At 51.4% G+C, this 13,818-nt stretch overlaps 1 protein-coding gene across 3 annotated transcripts in view; it reads left to right on the forward strand.

The window, feature by feature from the left end:
- The window catches only part of LOC137346163 (PHD finger protein 1-like), an 85,406-nt gene that overhangs the window by 41,550 nt on the left and 30,038 nt on the right, over window positions 1–13,818 (forward strand). For all 3 annotated transcript variants that reach the window (XM_068009514.1, XM_068009513.1, XM_068009515.1), the window contains one exon: window positions 10,236–10,304. In XM_068009514.1, the coding sequence (XP_067865615.1) occupies window positions 10,236–10,304 (69 nt within the window). The remainder of the gene's footprint in view (window positions 1–10,235; window positions 10,305–13,818) is intronic.

The raw sequence follows: 13,818 nt of genomic DNA on the forward strand, positions 1-13,818 counted from the left end.
ATGATTATCCATGCGGGAATGCTGGACAGGAATAAACCAGCTGGTCCGTAACTTACCCCCATGCAGTTATGCTGCCTAATGCTTCACCATTATGTTCCCTACTCGCCATGTAGTCTTGGGGGATGGGAATGCATGTTTTTTTAAAAAAAACCCTGAGGGAAATTAGGGGAAGAAAATTCCTCTCCAATTTCCCCTGCAAACTCAGATCAGCTAAGTCCAATGATACGTACCTGGGAATTTCCTAGCCGGTTAGCCCACTATATGCGGATGAGTCACTGGGGCAGAAATGCAGTAATACTAGGCAGCACAGTTGTCAATTGGCATTGCTCGTTGGCCATGCTCAGTTCCTGGAAGGATCGAGGAATATTCACTCCTGAGAGGAACAAAAACAAATCCTGAACTTCAGATAACCTGATCTTTCAACTCAATAGTGTAGTGCCATCATGTTTAGCCTTAGCCCTGCTGAAAGAAAATCATGAATGACGAGTAACAAATACACAGACCAGTACTTTAATCCTTATCCTGCTGAAAATATAGGAAGTGCAGGCACACATACACTGCCTAGTGCCTTAATCCTTGCCCTTCTGAATAAACAGAGCTGCAAGAAACATAAGTGCGGCCGAGTACTTTGATCCTTACCCGGCTGAATAAACAAGGAGCTGGCGGTAACAAAGGCACTGCCTAGTGCTTTAATTCCTGCCCTGCTGAATAGAGAGAGACTTCAGGCAACAAAGGCAGACCATTGTTTTAATCCTTACTCTCTGAATAAACAGGAACCGCAGACAGCATATACACTGCCAAGTACTTTAATCCTTACCCTACTGAGGCCGGAATTTTACGCCGCCCCAGCGGGTTGGATGGTGGCGTGGGGGCGGCGTAAAATTGAGCGGCAGGCTCTGGGAGGTCTACCCGCCCCGATTCTGCCTCCGGACAAATTTACGGACGTCAGGCATGGGGGGGGGGGGGGGGGGGGGGTGGTGGTGGTGGTGGTGGGGGAAATGGCCACTTAGGGCCCTCGCCCGCCTCCACGGGTATTTTACCTGTGGCAAGCGGGTGAGCTGGGAAAGTGAAAGGCCGCCCAGCGATAGCTGTCGGCCTTTCCGTGCCCCCTGGGATCCAAGACGCCCCCCTCCCCCCCCCCACTGCAAATGACCACCCTAGCGCCAGGGCATGACTGACCCCCCCCCCCCCCCCCCCGGTGAAGCAATCCAAACTTACCCACTCTCGCGGATCCATGGTGTCGGCTGGGCTGCAGTCCCAGCAGTGGCCACCAATCCCGGTGGCGCTGCTGAGTCACAGAGCTGCCGGCCCGCTGATTGGCCGGCAGCTCACTGAGGCGGGACCTCCTTCCTCAAGTGGTTGGAAGTCCCGCCTCGGGACGGATCCCCAGGCTGGGCAGAAACAGGTCCGTCACCGACATTTACGTCGGAGTCCGGTTCCTGTCCGCCCAGCGTAGAATTCCGGCCTAAATGTAGGGCTGATTAACTGGAAAATCTATTAGAATGCCCACAATTACTATGCACAGCAGAGACCACTTCTCGATGATGGAACCTTTAGCCAGTTTAGAGACCACTATTATTCTGTTAATGCCTGAAGTTTATAATTGTGCAAAATTGTCCTAACTTCTACAGAAGAACATATTCCAGTGGGACTGGAATGTACATGGTGCAATGTTGCTATCTGCTGGTGTTGCAGCATGTGACACAGTGATCAGAAGACAATCTCCGAATTGATAGTTTCAGCACACTTCATTTAGCAATGTCCATTTATGTGTATAAATAAACTCAGCTGCAGTAATTCTGTGCCAAGAGCTAGCCTGGATTGGTTAGATTTAAAGGCGTACCTGAATAATATCCTCCTGTCAGTCTTATGGACTATAACTTTCTTGTACTTTCTGATAATAAAATCAACAAGTTGATTTTTCTCTGGACTCTCAACCTATAAAATGTGCTCGGTTGCTCCAACATTGACTACTGAGATTATCTTTAACACTACCTTTACACTGTCCCATCACACACTCCCAGGACAGATACAGCACTGGGGTTAGATACAGAGTAAAGCTCCCTCTACACTGTCCCATCAAACACTTCCAGGACAGGTACAGCACTGGGTTGGCTGCTGGCTAATTGGAGGTGCTGAGTGCATCAATGAGGTGCAGCTGGCTGTTGCTGTGTGCAGAGGCTGGTAGCTGGAAGTTGGAGGCTGTGTGACTGCTGCAACAGGGAGAGACTGAAACTAAGGATTTCCATCTGTCGTTTTGTAAGAAGAAAGCAGGAGGCAAGAAGAACTGACAGCTCTTGTGAGTTTGGGTTTTGTACCCCTTTCATTGATTGTTGTGGGGAGAGTGAAAGGAAGAGACCGGAAGACCTTGGGTGGGGTTGCTTGTTTGGACAGGGACAGCATTGAATAGGAGCTCCCTCCCCACCCCAACGAGCTAGCCTGGGATAGCTGGACATAACACCACCAACTGGAAGACCAGAAAAAGGACTGCCTGATTTAACACTGGCAAAGAGACTGATTCCTCCTGACCCTCTTCTCGTTCAACCTCTCTCCCTAGCCATACCCTCCAGTTTTTGCTTTTTGGGATAATTCGTTATTTGTTATTCCTTTCTCTCGATTTCAATTTTTGATCTTTTTATTTTTTTTTCTCTCAACGGTGGGTGTGACTCTTCTACCCCAAGGCTTCACAGTCCTGTTCGGTGGCGGGGCCTTCCTAATGCTGCAGCAGCTGCTCCTGTGGCCCCATCACCATTTAGAATATTGACAACAGAGCATGGGGTGAAGAGTTACACCCACCCTACCATGACTATTGAGGCTTGCGTTAAGGCAATGGCTGAGGTTGTCGGCCCCTCGGCCATTGTGGCAGCCTCAAAGATGTATGGGAAGGCTGTGTTCTTCCTGAAGACTGAGCAGGCGGTGTCCCTCGCCCTAAGTACGGGGCTCACAGTGGGTGGGACTTTCCTGCCAGTGGACCCTCTGGGGGCCACTGCGCAGCGGATAATGTTGTCAAACGTCCCGCCCTTCATTCCTGATGAGCTCCTCCTCCCCCACCTGCACCATCTGCGGGAGGTTCCCCCTGCCACCACCAACATCAAGGCTGCAAAGTCTGGGCAGGAGCTCCCTATCCCTCAGGATGGAAGGGGGTGGGAGGCCTGCTTGTGGTGGGGGAGCTTGGGGACGCTGCTCATTCTGCCACTGCCATTGGGTCGGGTGCGCTGAGTGGAGTGGAGGGGAGGGCGAGGCCCCAAAGGGTTGGCCCTCCCAGCCAGAATCCACTCACAACCAAGAGACACCCGACCCGGTTATAACCGAAAATGTTGCCCCATCTGCTGGGCCTGTGGGTGCTGGCGGAGCGGGAGATGGCCTCCTCTCTCCACCTCCGGTCTCGGCTCTGGCTCGATTTCCAGAGTCGGGAACTTCCGTCTCCCCTGGGCCACTCATTGGCCTGGGGACGGGGGTGGAGGGGGTTTCTGAACCGCTGGCACCCACAGGCTCTAGTTTTACAGTAGAACCCAGAGAGGACTCCTCCGCCATCGATCCTGGGGCTGGGATCGTGACTGAGGTGGGACCAGCTGCCGCGGCCGGGACGTGTGTGGTGGGTGTGTCGGCCGCTGGCGGTGACGACCCGGAGGAGGATGGGGACTCGGTGTGGGACACGGAGGATGACCTTGATTCCATTGCCAGTGAGGTGGTGGAGTCCCTCGTGCCTCCCAAGTCTCCTCTCATCCCCACGGCGGAACGCTGGGATTTCCTCACGGCTTGCAGGGGTTGCCGCGATAAAGTTCGGCTGGCCCTGGGCTGTTGGTCGAGTCTGGCGCTGATCATTCAGTCCGTCCGTGCCGCCCTCAAGAAAGTGGGCAAGTGCACGAGTGTGAAACTGGTTGAGAGGCGCCGTTTTAATGTGTTCCTCGATGGGTTGCTGGGGGAGTGGAAGGCCAGGTGCACTTCCACTCCCTCCTCACAGTGAGGTGTTGGTGACGGGTTTTAAGTACCATTGACATGAAGATAACCATAGCCAGCCTCAACATCAACGGCAGCAGGGGGTGTCACCGCAGATTTCACAATCTCTCAGTCCTCAGGGAAGGGAGATACGCGGTGAGCTTTCTGCAGGAAACCCACACCGTTCCGGGAGACGAAGCCACCTGGCTCCTGGAGTGGCAGGGTGGGGTCTACATGAGTCACCTCACCCCTATTTCTAGTGGGGTGGCTATCTTGTTGGCCCCGACTTTTCAGCCGGAGATCTTGGGGGTCAAGGAGCTAGTGCCGGGCCGCTTGCTCCACCTCGCCGTTCGCCTGGGGAGCGTGCCGTTCCACTTTGTGAACGTGTACGCGCCCAGGCCCGGCGCATTGCAAGCGCGCTTCTTTGAAGAAGTGTCCGCTCTCTTGAGCTCCTCAGGGGGGATTTTAACTGCACCCTCGAGGTGGGGGATGGCTCCGGTCCCCAGCGCGGCCAAGCGTTGATGGAGAGGTTGAGGGGACTGATCAGCTCCCTTAACTTGGTGGATGTCTGGCAGAATCTCCATCCCGACTCCAGCGCCTTCACGTGGAGGTCTGGAGGAGGAGGGTCGCGAATCGACCATCTCTATTTTTCGCAGGCGTACGTCTCCCGCGTCTCGGCAGCCTCCACGCGGCTGGTGCCGTGCTCGGACCACCGCCTGGTGTGGGCAGAGTTCACTCCGCTCCGCACGCGGGCAGGGTCCGTGTACTGGCACTTTAACAACCGGCTGCTGGAGGACGAGCGAATCCAGGACTCGTTCTGTCGATTCTGGGCCGACTGGAGAAGGAAGCAGGGGGGCTTCCCCTCCTTGAGGCTATGGTGGGATGTGGGCAAGACTCACATCCGCGTCTTCTGTCAGGAGTACGCGAAGGGGTCGACCAAGAGGTGGGAAGCTGAGATTGGGTGCCTCGAGAGGGAGGTGCTCAACCGAGTTCCACCTCGGTCATGCCGTCGCGGACCCGGCCCTGTGGCAGGCGTATAAGGAGAAGGGCGCGCTGAGGGACCTGCAGCTCATAGGGTCCCGAGGTGCGTACGTGAGGTCGCGGATCCAGATCCTGGAAGATTTGGACCGCGCCTCACCCTTCTACTAGCTGGAAAAATGGCGGGGGTTCTGTAAGCAGCTCGTTGAGGGAATGGGCCTCCTGGTCCGTACTTATTACAGTGCGTTGTTCTGTCCGGATCCAGCCACCAAGGACGCGCGCAGAGTTTTGTGGGAGGACCTGCTGCAAGTCAGCCCGGAGGGCGCCGAAGGATTGGAGGCTCCGCTCACGTTGGCGGAGCTGACCGACGCCCTCCACCAGCTCTCGAGCGGCAAATTCCCGGGGCTGGACGGGTTGACCATAGAGTTCCTCAGGGCATTCTGGGACACCCTGGGGGACGATTACGCGCGGGTCCTGGGGGAAAGCCTGGCGACTGGGGTGATGCCCCTCCCGTGGCGCAGGGCGGTCATCGTCCTGCTGCCGAAGAGGGGCGATCTCCGCCTGCTTAAAAACTGGCATCCGGTCTCCCTCCTCAGCACGGATTATAAGATCTTTGCCTGGGCTATGTCTACCAGCCTGGGCTCCGTGCTGGCCCACATGATCCAGTCCGACACGGTCCCGGGCCGGTCCATCGAAGACAACATCCACCTGGTCCGGGACCTAATCCATCTTTCCCAGAGGACTGGTCAGTCAGTTGACTTTCTCTCCCTCAATCAGGAGAAGGCGTTTGACAGGGTGGATCACGAATACCTTTTCGGGACTCTGCGCCCCTTCGCTTTGGGAGAGGAGTGCGTCAGGGATGCCCCATGTCCGGCCAATTGTACACCATCTGCGTGGAGCCCTTCCTGTGCCTGCTTCGCAGGAGGTTGACGGGATTGGCTCTGTGCGAGCCGGCCATGTGGGTCATCCTCTCGGTTTACGCCGACGACGTGCTCCTCGCGGTCACAGATCCCGTTGACTTGCGGAGGATGCGCAACTGCCAGCAGACCTTTTCTGCCGCATCCTCCGCGAGGATCAATTGGGAGAAATGTTCCGGACTCCTGGTTGGTCAGTGGCGGGTGGACTCCCTGCCGGAGGAGTTGACACCTTTTGAGTGGTGCACCACGCACCTCCTCTATCTGGGAGTCCACCTTAGCCCCGCTGAGGAAGCCTGGCTGGCAAACTGGCAGGAGTTGGAGGCGAAAGTCACCGCTCGGCTGGGGCGCTGGACAGGACTGCTCCGAGTGCTTTCCTACAGGGGTCGAGCACCTGGTCATAAACCAACTGGTGGCCTCCATGTTGTGGTACCGGTTGGTCACTTTGGCCCTGCCCCCTGCATTTGCCACCAAGATCCAGAAGAAACGCGTCGATTTCTTCTGGGGCAAGAGGAAACACTGGGTCTCTGCCGCGGTCCTGAGTCTCTCGATTGAGGAGGCGGCCAGTCGCTGGTGTGCGTCCACACCCAGGCTGCGACTCTCCGCCTTCGGACCCTGCAGAGATACCTGTACGTCGAGCGTCCTCCTAGATGGTGTGCGCTGGCGACGTATTTTTTCTGCCAGTGTCACTGCCTTCAAGATGACACGCAGCTCCCGGTGGAGTCCGTTAGCCGCGCCTCTCTGAGGGAGTTGCCTGTCTTTTACCTTAATCTATTCCGAGTCTGGAACATGGTTGCCTCCAGTCAGGGCGCTCCCCTACTGGAGGAGGAGAGCGCCTCAGCTGTCCGGGCGGCCGACTCCAGGACGGTCCGGCAGGCAGAGGAGTTGCCAAAACACCAGGGACGCCCCTCACTGCAGGTGGCGAGGGGGCTCGGCAGCACAGAGCGCTTCTGGCCGAGCTGACCCCCGCTTGGCCGGAGCTGCTCATCGGACCCAGGCCCTGAAACCCTCCTCGGGAGCCAGTCCCGCACAACCCGAGCCGCCTCTCGGAAATGCCCTCCATGCCATTCCGATCGGCGTGGAGGGGTTTCATGTCCGGGCTGCTCCTGCACACTCTCCACTTCTCCGCCCTCGTCAGCCGGCCGGACACGTCCTGGCGGTCCACGTTGCCATCTGGCGGCGAGGGGAAACCCCGATGGAAGTCTCTCTATGCGGGAGTCCCCTTACATCAGGGACCTGGGGTGGAGGGTGTTGCACAGGGCAGTCCCGTGCAATAGGCTTTTAAGTAGGTTCACGGACTCCCAGGCCGCCTGTACTTTCTGCGGCCTGGACGAGTCCGTGTTTCACATCTATAAGGAGTGTGCGTGGTTGCAGCCCCTGTTTGAGTATCTGAAGGGGCTGCTCCTCAAGTTCTGGCTGCACTTCAGTCCCACGCTCCTGATCTTTGGGCACCTGGTGCGGAGGGGCGTGGGCCGGGAGGAGGATCTCCTCGTTGGTCTGCTCCTGGGCCTGGCCAAGGTGGCAATTCACAGGTCCAGGCTGCGGGCTGTCGGGGTGTCCGTCCTCCCCCATTGCCTGCCCCTCTTCCGCGGTTACGTTCGCGCCCGGGTGTCCCTGGAGAAGGAGCATGTGGTGTCTGCCGGTATGCTTGAGGCCTTCCGTGACCGGTGGGCACCGCAGGGACTGGAGTGTATTGTCGACGCCGAGAATGGCATTTTAATTTGAGTTTTTGGTTTATTTATCTGTTTTAAATAAAGTTATTATAAAAATGTAACTATGTATATGAAGGGGGCCTGAGGAATAAAGGCCCCCTCCACAAGAAAAAAAAATGGTGTTGGATACAGAGTAAAGCTCCCTCTACACTGTCCCGGCTCAGGGTGGGGACGAGGGAGCGCTGCCAGTGAACAAAAAAAGAAAAACTGGGTGAGATACAGAAGAAAGCTCCCTCCACACTGTCCCCATTAAAGCATCCCAGAGCACGGGTTTAGATAAAGAAGAACAGGTTAGATACCGAGTAAAGCTTCCTCTACACTATACCATCAAACACACTTGGGGCAGGTACAGTACAGGGTTAGATACAGAGTAAAGCTCCCTCTACGCTGTCCCATCAAACACACGTGGTAGGACCCTGGGAGGGTCAGAGGGACCTTGGTGTACTTGTCCATAGATCACTGAAGGCAGCAGCACAGGTAGATAAGGTGGATATGAAGGCATATGGGATACTTGTCTTTATTAGCCGAGGCATAGAATATAAGAGCAGGGAGGTTATGATGGAGCTGTATAAAACACTAGCTAGGCCACAGCTGGAGTACTGTGTACAGTTCTGGGCACCACACCATAGAAAGGATGTGATTGCACTGGAGAGGGTGCAGAGGAGATTCAGCAGGATGTTGCCAGGGCTGGAGCATTTCAGCTATGGAGAGAGACTGGAGAGGCTAGGGTTTCTTTCCTTAGAGCAGAGAAGGCTAAGGGGGGACCTGATTGAGGTACACAAGATTATGAGGGGCATTGATAGGTTAGATAGGAAGAAACTTTTTCCCTTAGCGGAGGTGGCAATAACCAGGGGGCATAGATTTAAGGTAAGGGGTAGGAGGATTAGAGGGGATTTGAGGGAAAAATGTTTTCACCCAGAGAGTGGTTGGAATCTGGAACGCACTGCCTGAAGGGGTGGTAGAGGCAGGAACCCTCACAACATTTAACAAGTATTTAGATGAGCACTTGAAACGCCATAGCATACAAGGCTACGGGCCAAGTGCTGGAAAATGAGATTAGAATAGTTAAGTGCTTGATGGCCGGCACAGACACGATGGCCGAAGGGCCTGGTTCTGTGCTGCATAACTCTGACTCCCAGGACAGGTACAGCACGGGATTGGCTGGAGAGTTTGGAGCACTTGCTGTTGAAAAAAAATGGGTTAGATACAGGGTGAATCTCCCTCTACACTGTCCCATTAAACACTCCCAGCTCCTGTTCAAGTGACTATTATCAACCTAGTTGTCATGGTCCTGTAGCTTTTCTTTTTCTGAATATGTGATTTGCCTTTAAGGCTTGCAAGGGATCAGTATTGCTTTAAGAACCAGCAAGCCTCAGGAATTATAGGAAGGTGTGTTTTCATTGCCTTAGAAACAGCCATTTGGAGACTGCAATTCAACGGGTACATTCTCGTCACCATAGATACAGCCACTGGGAGTGAGTATTAAGCAATAAAAACAAGAAATGCTGGAACCACTCAGCAGGTCTGGCAGCATCTGTGGAAAGAGAAGCAGAGTTAACATTTCGGGTCAGTGACCCTTCTTCAGAACTGACAAATATTAGAAATGTAAAAGGTTTTAAGCAAGTGAGGCGGGGGTGGGGCAAGAGATAACAAAGGAGAATGTGCAGATTGGACAAGGCCGCATAGATGACCAAAAGGTCATGGAGCATAGGCAAACAATATGTTAATGGTGTGTTGAAAGACAAAGCATTAGTACAGATAAGGTGTTAACAGACTGAATATTGAACAGCAGCAAGTGCAAACATGAAAAAAAACAGTGGGTAAGCAAACTGAACAAACTAAGATGAAATGAAATAAATGCAAAAAAAAAGGATTGTGAAAAATTCTTTTTACATTTCTAATATTTGTCAGTTCCGAAGAAGGGTCACTGACCCGAAACGTTAACTCTGCTTCTCACAATCCTTTTTTTTTTTGCATTTATTTCATTTCATCTTAGTTTGGCTTTAAATGTGTCTTGAAATCAACAAATTAACTCTTTAATTAGAAGAACTAAATTCTTAAACACTATGAAGATATAAACAACTTTTAAAGTAGAAAAAATTAGAATCCTTGCACATTTACAGTCCAATGTTGCTCGAAGTCCTCACAGAATGTTGCTTACCTTCTCCAGCGAATTTCAACAGTTAACCACTTGCAAACACTTCCAACAGAATCAATCTGACTTTAGAGTTTTTGAGGGATAAAAGATTGTCACAGTCTAACTTCCCTTTCTTCAATTTAAATTACCAGAGATCTATGTTTTGGCTTGACTTTTTCTTAGAATTTTGAGAGAGAATAATAAACAGACTAAAATCCTATTCCTTCAGTTTAAATGGTAGAGAGCTCTTTATCCAGGCGCTAACACAAGCTGTCCTCTGTGTCTGTGTGTTCTGTTAGAACAAACTGTCTTCCACTAACAGCCAGTTCAAAACTGAATTGTAACAAATGTATCGCATGAGACTCACTCCCAGTGGCTGTATCTATGGTAATGAGAATGCACCCTTTGAATCGCAGTCTCCGAATGGCTGTTTCTAAGGCAACAAAACTACAGGACCGTGACATAGTGTATTAACAGGTGGGAAATTTGTGCTCTGCGCCTAAGAGCTGTATTACTGTCACTGATTAATATTTGTCCTTCCTTTTGAATTTATAGGTTTTACCTGTTCGTGTGCTGTGTCTGTACTGGTGGGGCGGAGTATGTGAAACGACTACCCCTGGAATGGTAAGTACGGTGTCCTTAACCACAATGTGTGTGCGCCTTTTTATAAAGATCAGTTACACACTAGTAACCACCAGTTACACACCACACCTTTGGAAGGATGTATTGGCCTTGGAGGGAATGCAGTGTAGATTTACCAGAATGCTAGATACCCTGGACTCCAAGGGTTAAATTACGAGGCAAGATTACACAAACTAAGTTTATATCCCCTGGAGTTTAAAAGGTTAAGGAGTAATTTGACTACATTTTTCAAGGTATTAATGCGAACTGATAGGGTAGATAAAGAGAAACAATTTCCACAGTTTGGGGAGTCTAGGCCTAGAGGTAATAATAGGTCAGGCTTTCAGGAGTGAAATTAGAAAACACTTCACACAAAGGGCGGAATTCTGTTCCCCCTCAGGTATTGGTATCCATGGCGGGGTGGGGGGGGGGGGTGCCTGAGGATGCCTACCAGAGAGGGCCGCCACGCACCCTAACGCTAGGAGGGCCCAGCCCGATATTACCGGGGGCGGTGAGGCCTCGTGGTGGCCCTGCTTCCCCGGCCACGTGGTGACGGGACTCCATTTCAATATTTAAATAAATGAAAATGAATGAATAAATGATACTTGCGTCGCCGCCTGAGTTCCTGCTCCGATCGTCGGCCCGGTGGCCGGAACTCCCGGGCCTTCGGATCCCCGTCCAGGGAAAAGTGGCTGCACGCTGATGGGGAGCGGTGGCGGGGGGGGGGTGGTGGGGGAGGAGGTATGTTTATCAGTGCGGGGGTTAGAGGGGGGAAACGGGGTCAAAGTAACATCAGTGGTGTAGGGGATGGTGAGAAGGGTCGGAGTTTAAAGTTGATGCGGTTTACGGGGGCGGGGGGTGGGGGAAGGTCAGATGGACGAGGTATGTGTTTGGGTGGGGGGAGGGGGGCAAATAATTAACTTAATTGTTATTAGGGAGAGTTGGGAGAGGAGCAGAAGCAACGTCTTTCTTTATTTTTTTATTACCTTTATCTTCAAATATTTACATTTCCCGGTCGGGCTGAAATCCCTTTCAAAATGGCATCAGCCCCGGTTATTTAAATGAGCCGCGCGCCGCATGATGCGGGCCGCTTTTTTTTTTCGCCCGCCGCCAACGTCGGTGGCAGACACGAAGATTCAGCCCAAAGGGCGTGGAGGTGTGGAACTCTCTTGTGCAAACAATAATTGATGCTAGATCAGTCGAAGATTGATAGATTTTTGTGAACCAAAGGTATTAAGAGATGTGGGGCAAAGGCGGGCATGTGGAGTTAGATCACAGATCGGCCATGATCTCGTTGAATGTTTTGACAGGCTCGAGGGGCTAAAAGTGCAAACTCGGAAGGCAGTACAGGCAGAATCAACTAAAAAAAATAAACCAAAAAAAACGTTCTCCCAAAATGTGGGCGTCACTGGCAAGGCCTGAATTTATTGCCTGCCCCTTGTTAACCCTGAGAATGTTGTGGAGGGCCCTGAGTGGCTTGCTGTAATAGAAACAGAACGTGCTGGAAATACTCAGCAGGTCCTGGCAGCATCTGTGGAGAGAGAAGCAGAGAGTTAACGTTTCAGGTCGGTGACCCTTCATCAGCATTTTCCAGCACTTTCTGTTTTTATTTCAGATTCCCAGCATCTGCAGCATTTTGCTTTTGTTTGAGTGGCTTGCTAGGCCGCTTCAGCGGGCAGTTAGGAGTCAACCACACCGGTGTGGGACTGGAGTCACACGTAGGCCCAGACCGGGTAAGGATGGAAGCTTGTGTTCCCGGAAGGGGTGTTAGTGAACCAGTTGGGTTTCTGTGATGATCTGACAGCTTCAGGGCCACTTTTACTGAGACCAGCTTTCTGCTTCCAAATTGTTTTATTTTCAAACTGAATTCAATATCTCCGACCTCAGTCCTGGGCCTCCAAATTACTATTCCCGTGGCACAATCACTATGCTATTGTGCCCCCTAAATTTCACTTCGTTCCTACACATTCTACATAGAATCTCACAAGAAACAGACCATTCGGCCCTCTTCCGGTGTTTTTGCTCCATGCCATTTCCACCCCCCCCACCTTCCCTTCTCTATCTCATTCTTTTGCCATATCCTTCTATTCCTTTCTCCCTTGTGTGTTTATCCAGCCTTCCCTTAAATGCATCTACTTCATTCACCTCAACTGCTCCCAGCACATAACCCTGCACATTCTTCCTTTTCATTTAACTGTCTAATTTCCTTGTGAATGCTTCAATTGAACCTGCCTCCACCACCTTCTCAGGCAGCGCATTCCAGACCTTAACCACTCGCTGTGTGAAAAAGTTTTTCCTCATGTCACTTTTGTTTCTCTTACCAAATACTTTAAATCTGTGCCCTCTCGTTCTCGATCCTTTCACGAGTGGGAACAGTTTCTCTCTGTCTATTCTGTCCAGACCCCTCATGATTTTGAATACCTCTATCAAATCACCTCTCAGCCTTCTCTTCTCCAAGGAAAACAGTCCTAACTTCTCCAATCTATCTTAATAACTGAAATTCCTCATCCCTGGAACCATTCTCGTGAATCTTTGCTGTACTCTCTCCAAAGCCCTCATGTATTTCCTCAAGTGCGACACCCAGACTGGACGCAGTACTCCAGCTGAGGACGAACTAGTGTCTTAAACAAGTTCAACATAACTTCCTGGCTCTTGTACTCTATACCTCTATTAATAAAGCCCAGGATACTGTATACTTTATTAACCGTTCTCTCAACCTGTCCTGCCACCTTCAATGACTTGGGCACATATACACCCAGGTCCCTCTGCTCCCGCACCCCCTTTAGAATTGTACCCTTTATTTTATATTGTCTCTCCATGTTCTTCCTACCAAAACAAATCACTTCACATTTCTCTGCATTGAACTTTATCTGCCACCTCTCTGCCCATTCCTCCAACTTATCTATGTCCTTTTGAAGTCCTACACCATCCTTCTCACAGTTCACAATGAATCCAAGTTTCGTATCATCTGCAAATTTTGAAATTGTACCCTGTACAGCAAGGTCTAGGTAGTTAATATATATCGGGGAAAGCAAGGGTCCCAACACTGATCCCTGGGGAACTCCACTACAAACCTTCCTCCAGCCCAAAAAACATTCATTAACCACTACTCTTTGTTTCCTGTCATTCAGCCAATTTCGTATCCATGTTGCTACCCTCCCTTTTATTCCATGAGCTACAAGTTTGTTGTGTGGAACTGTATCAAATGCCTTTTGAAAGTCCAGGTACACCACATCAACAATATTGTCCACAACAATCCTCTCTCTTATTTTCCTCAAAAAACTCCAGCAAATTAGTTAAACACGATTTTCCCTTAAGAAATCCATGCTGGCTTTCCTTAATTAACTTGCATATGTTCAAGTGACTATTGATTTGGTCCTGAATTATTTTCTGGAAGTTTTCCCACCACCAAAGTTAAACTGGCTGGCCTATAGTTGCTGAACTTATCTTTACATCCTTTTTTGAACAAGGGTGTAGTGATTGCAATTCTCCAGTCCTCTGCCACCACCCCCGAGTC

This window comes from Heterodontus francisci, chromosome 29, assembly GCF_036365525.1.
Source record: "Heterodontus francisci isolate sHetFra1 chromosome 29, sHetFra1.hap1, whole genome shotgun sequence".
NCBI lineage: Eukaryota > Metazoa > Chordata > Chondrichthyes > Heterodontiformes > Heterodontidae > Heterodontus > Heterodontus francisci.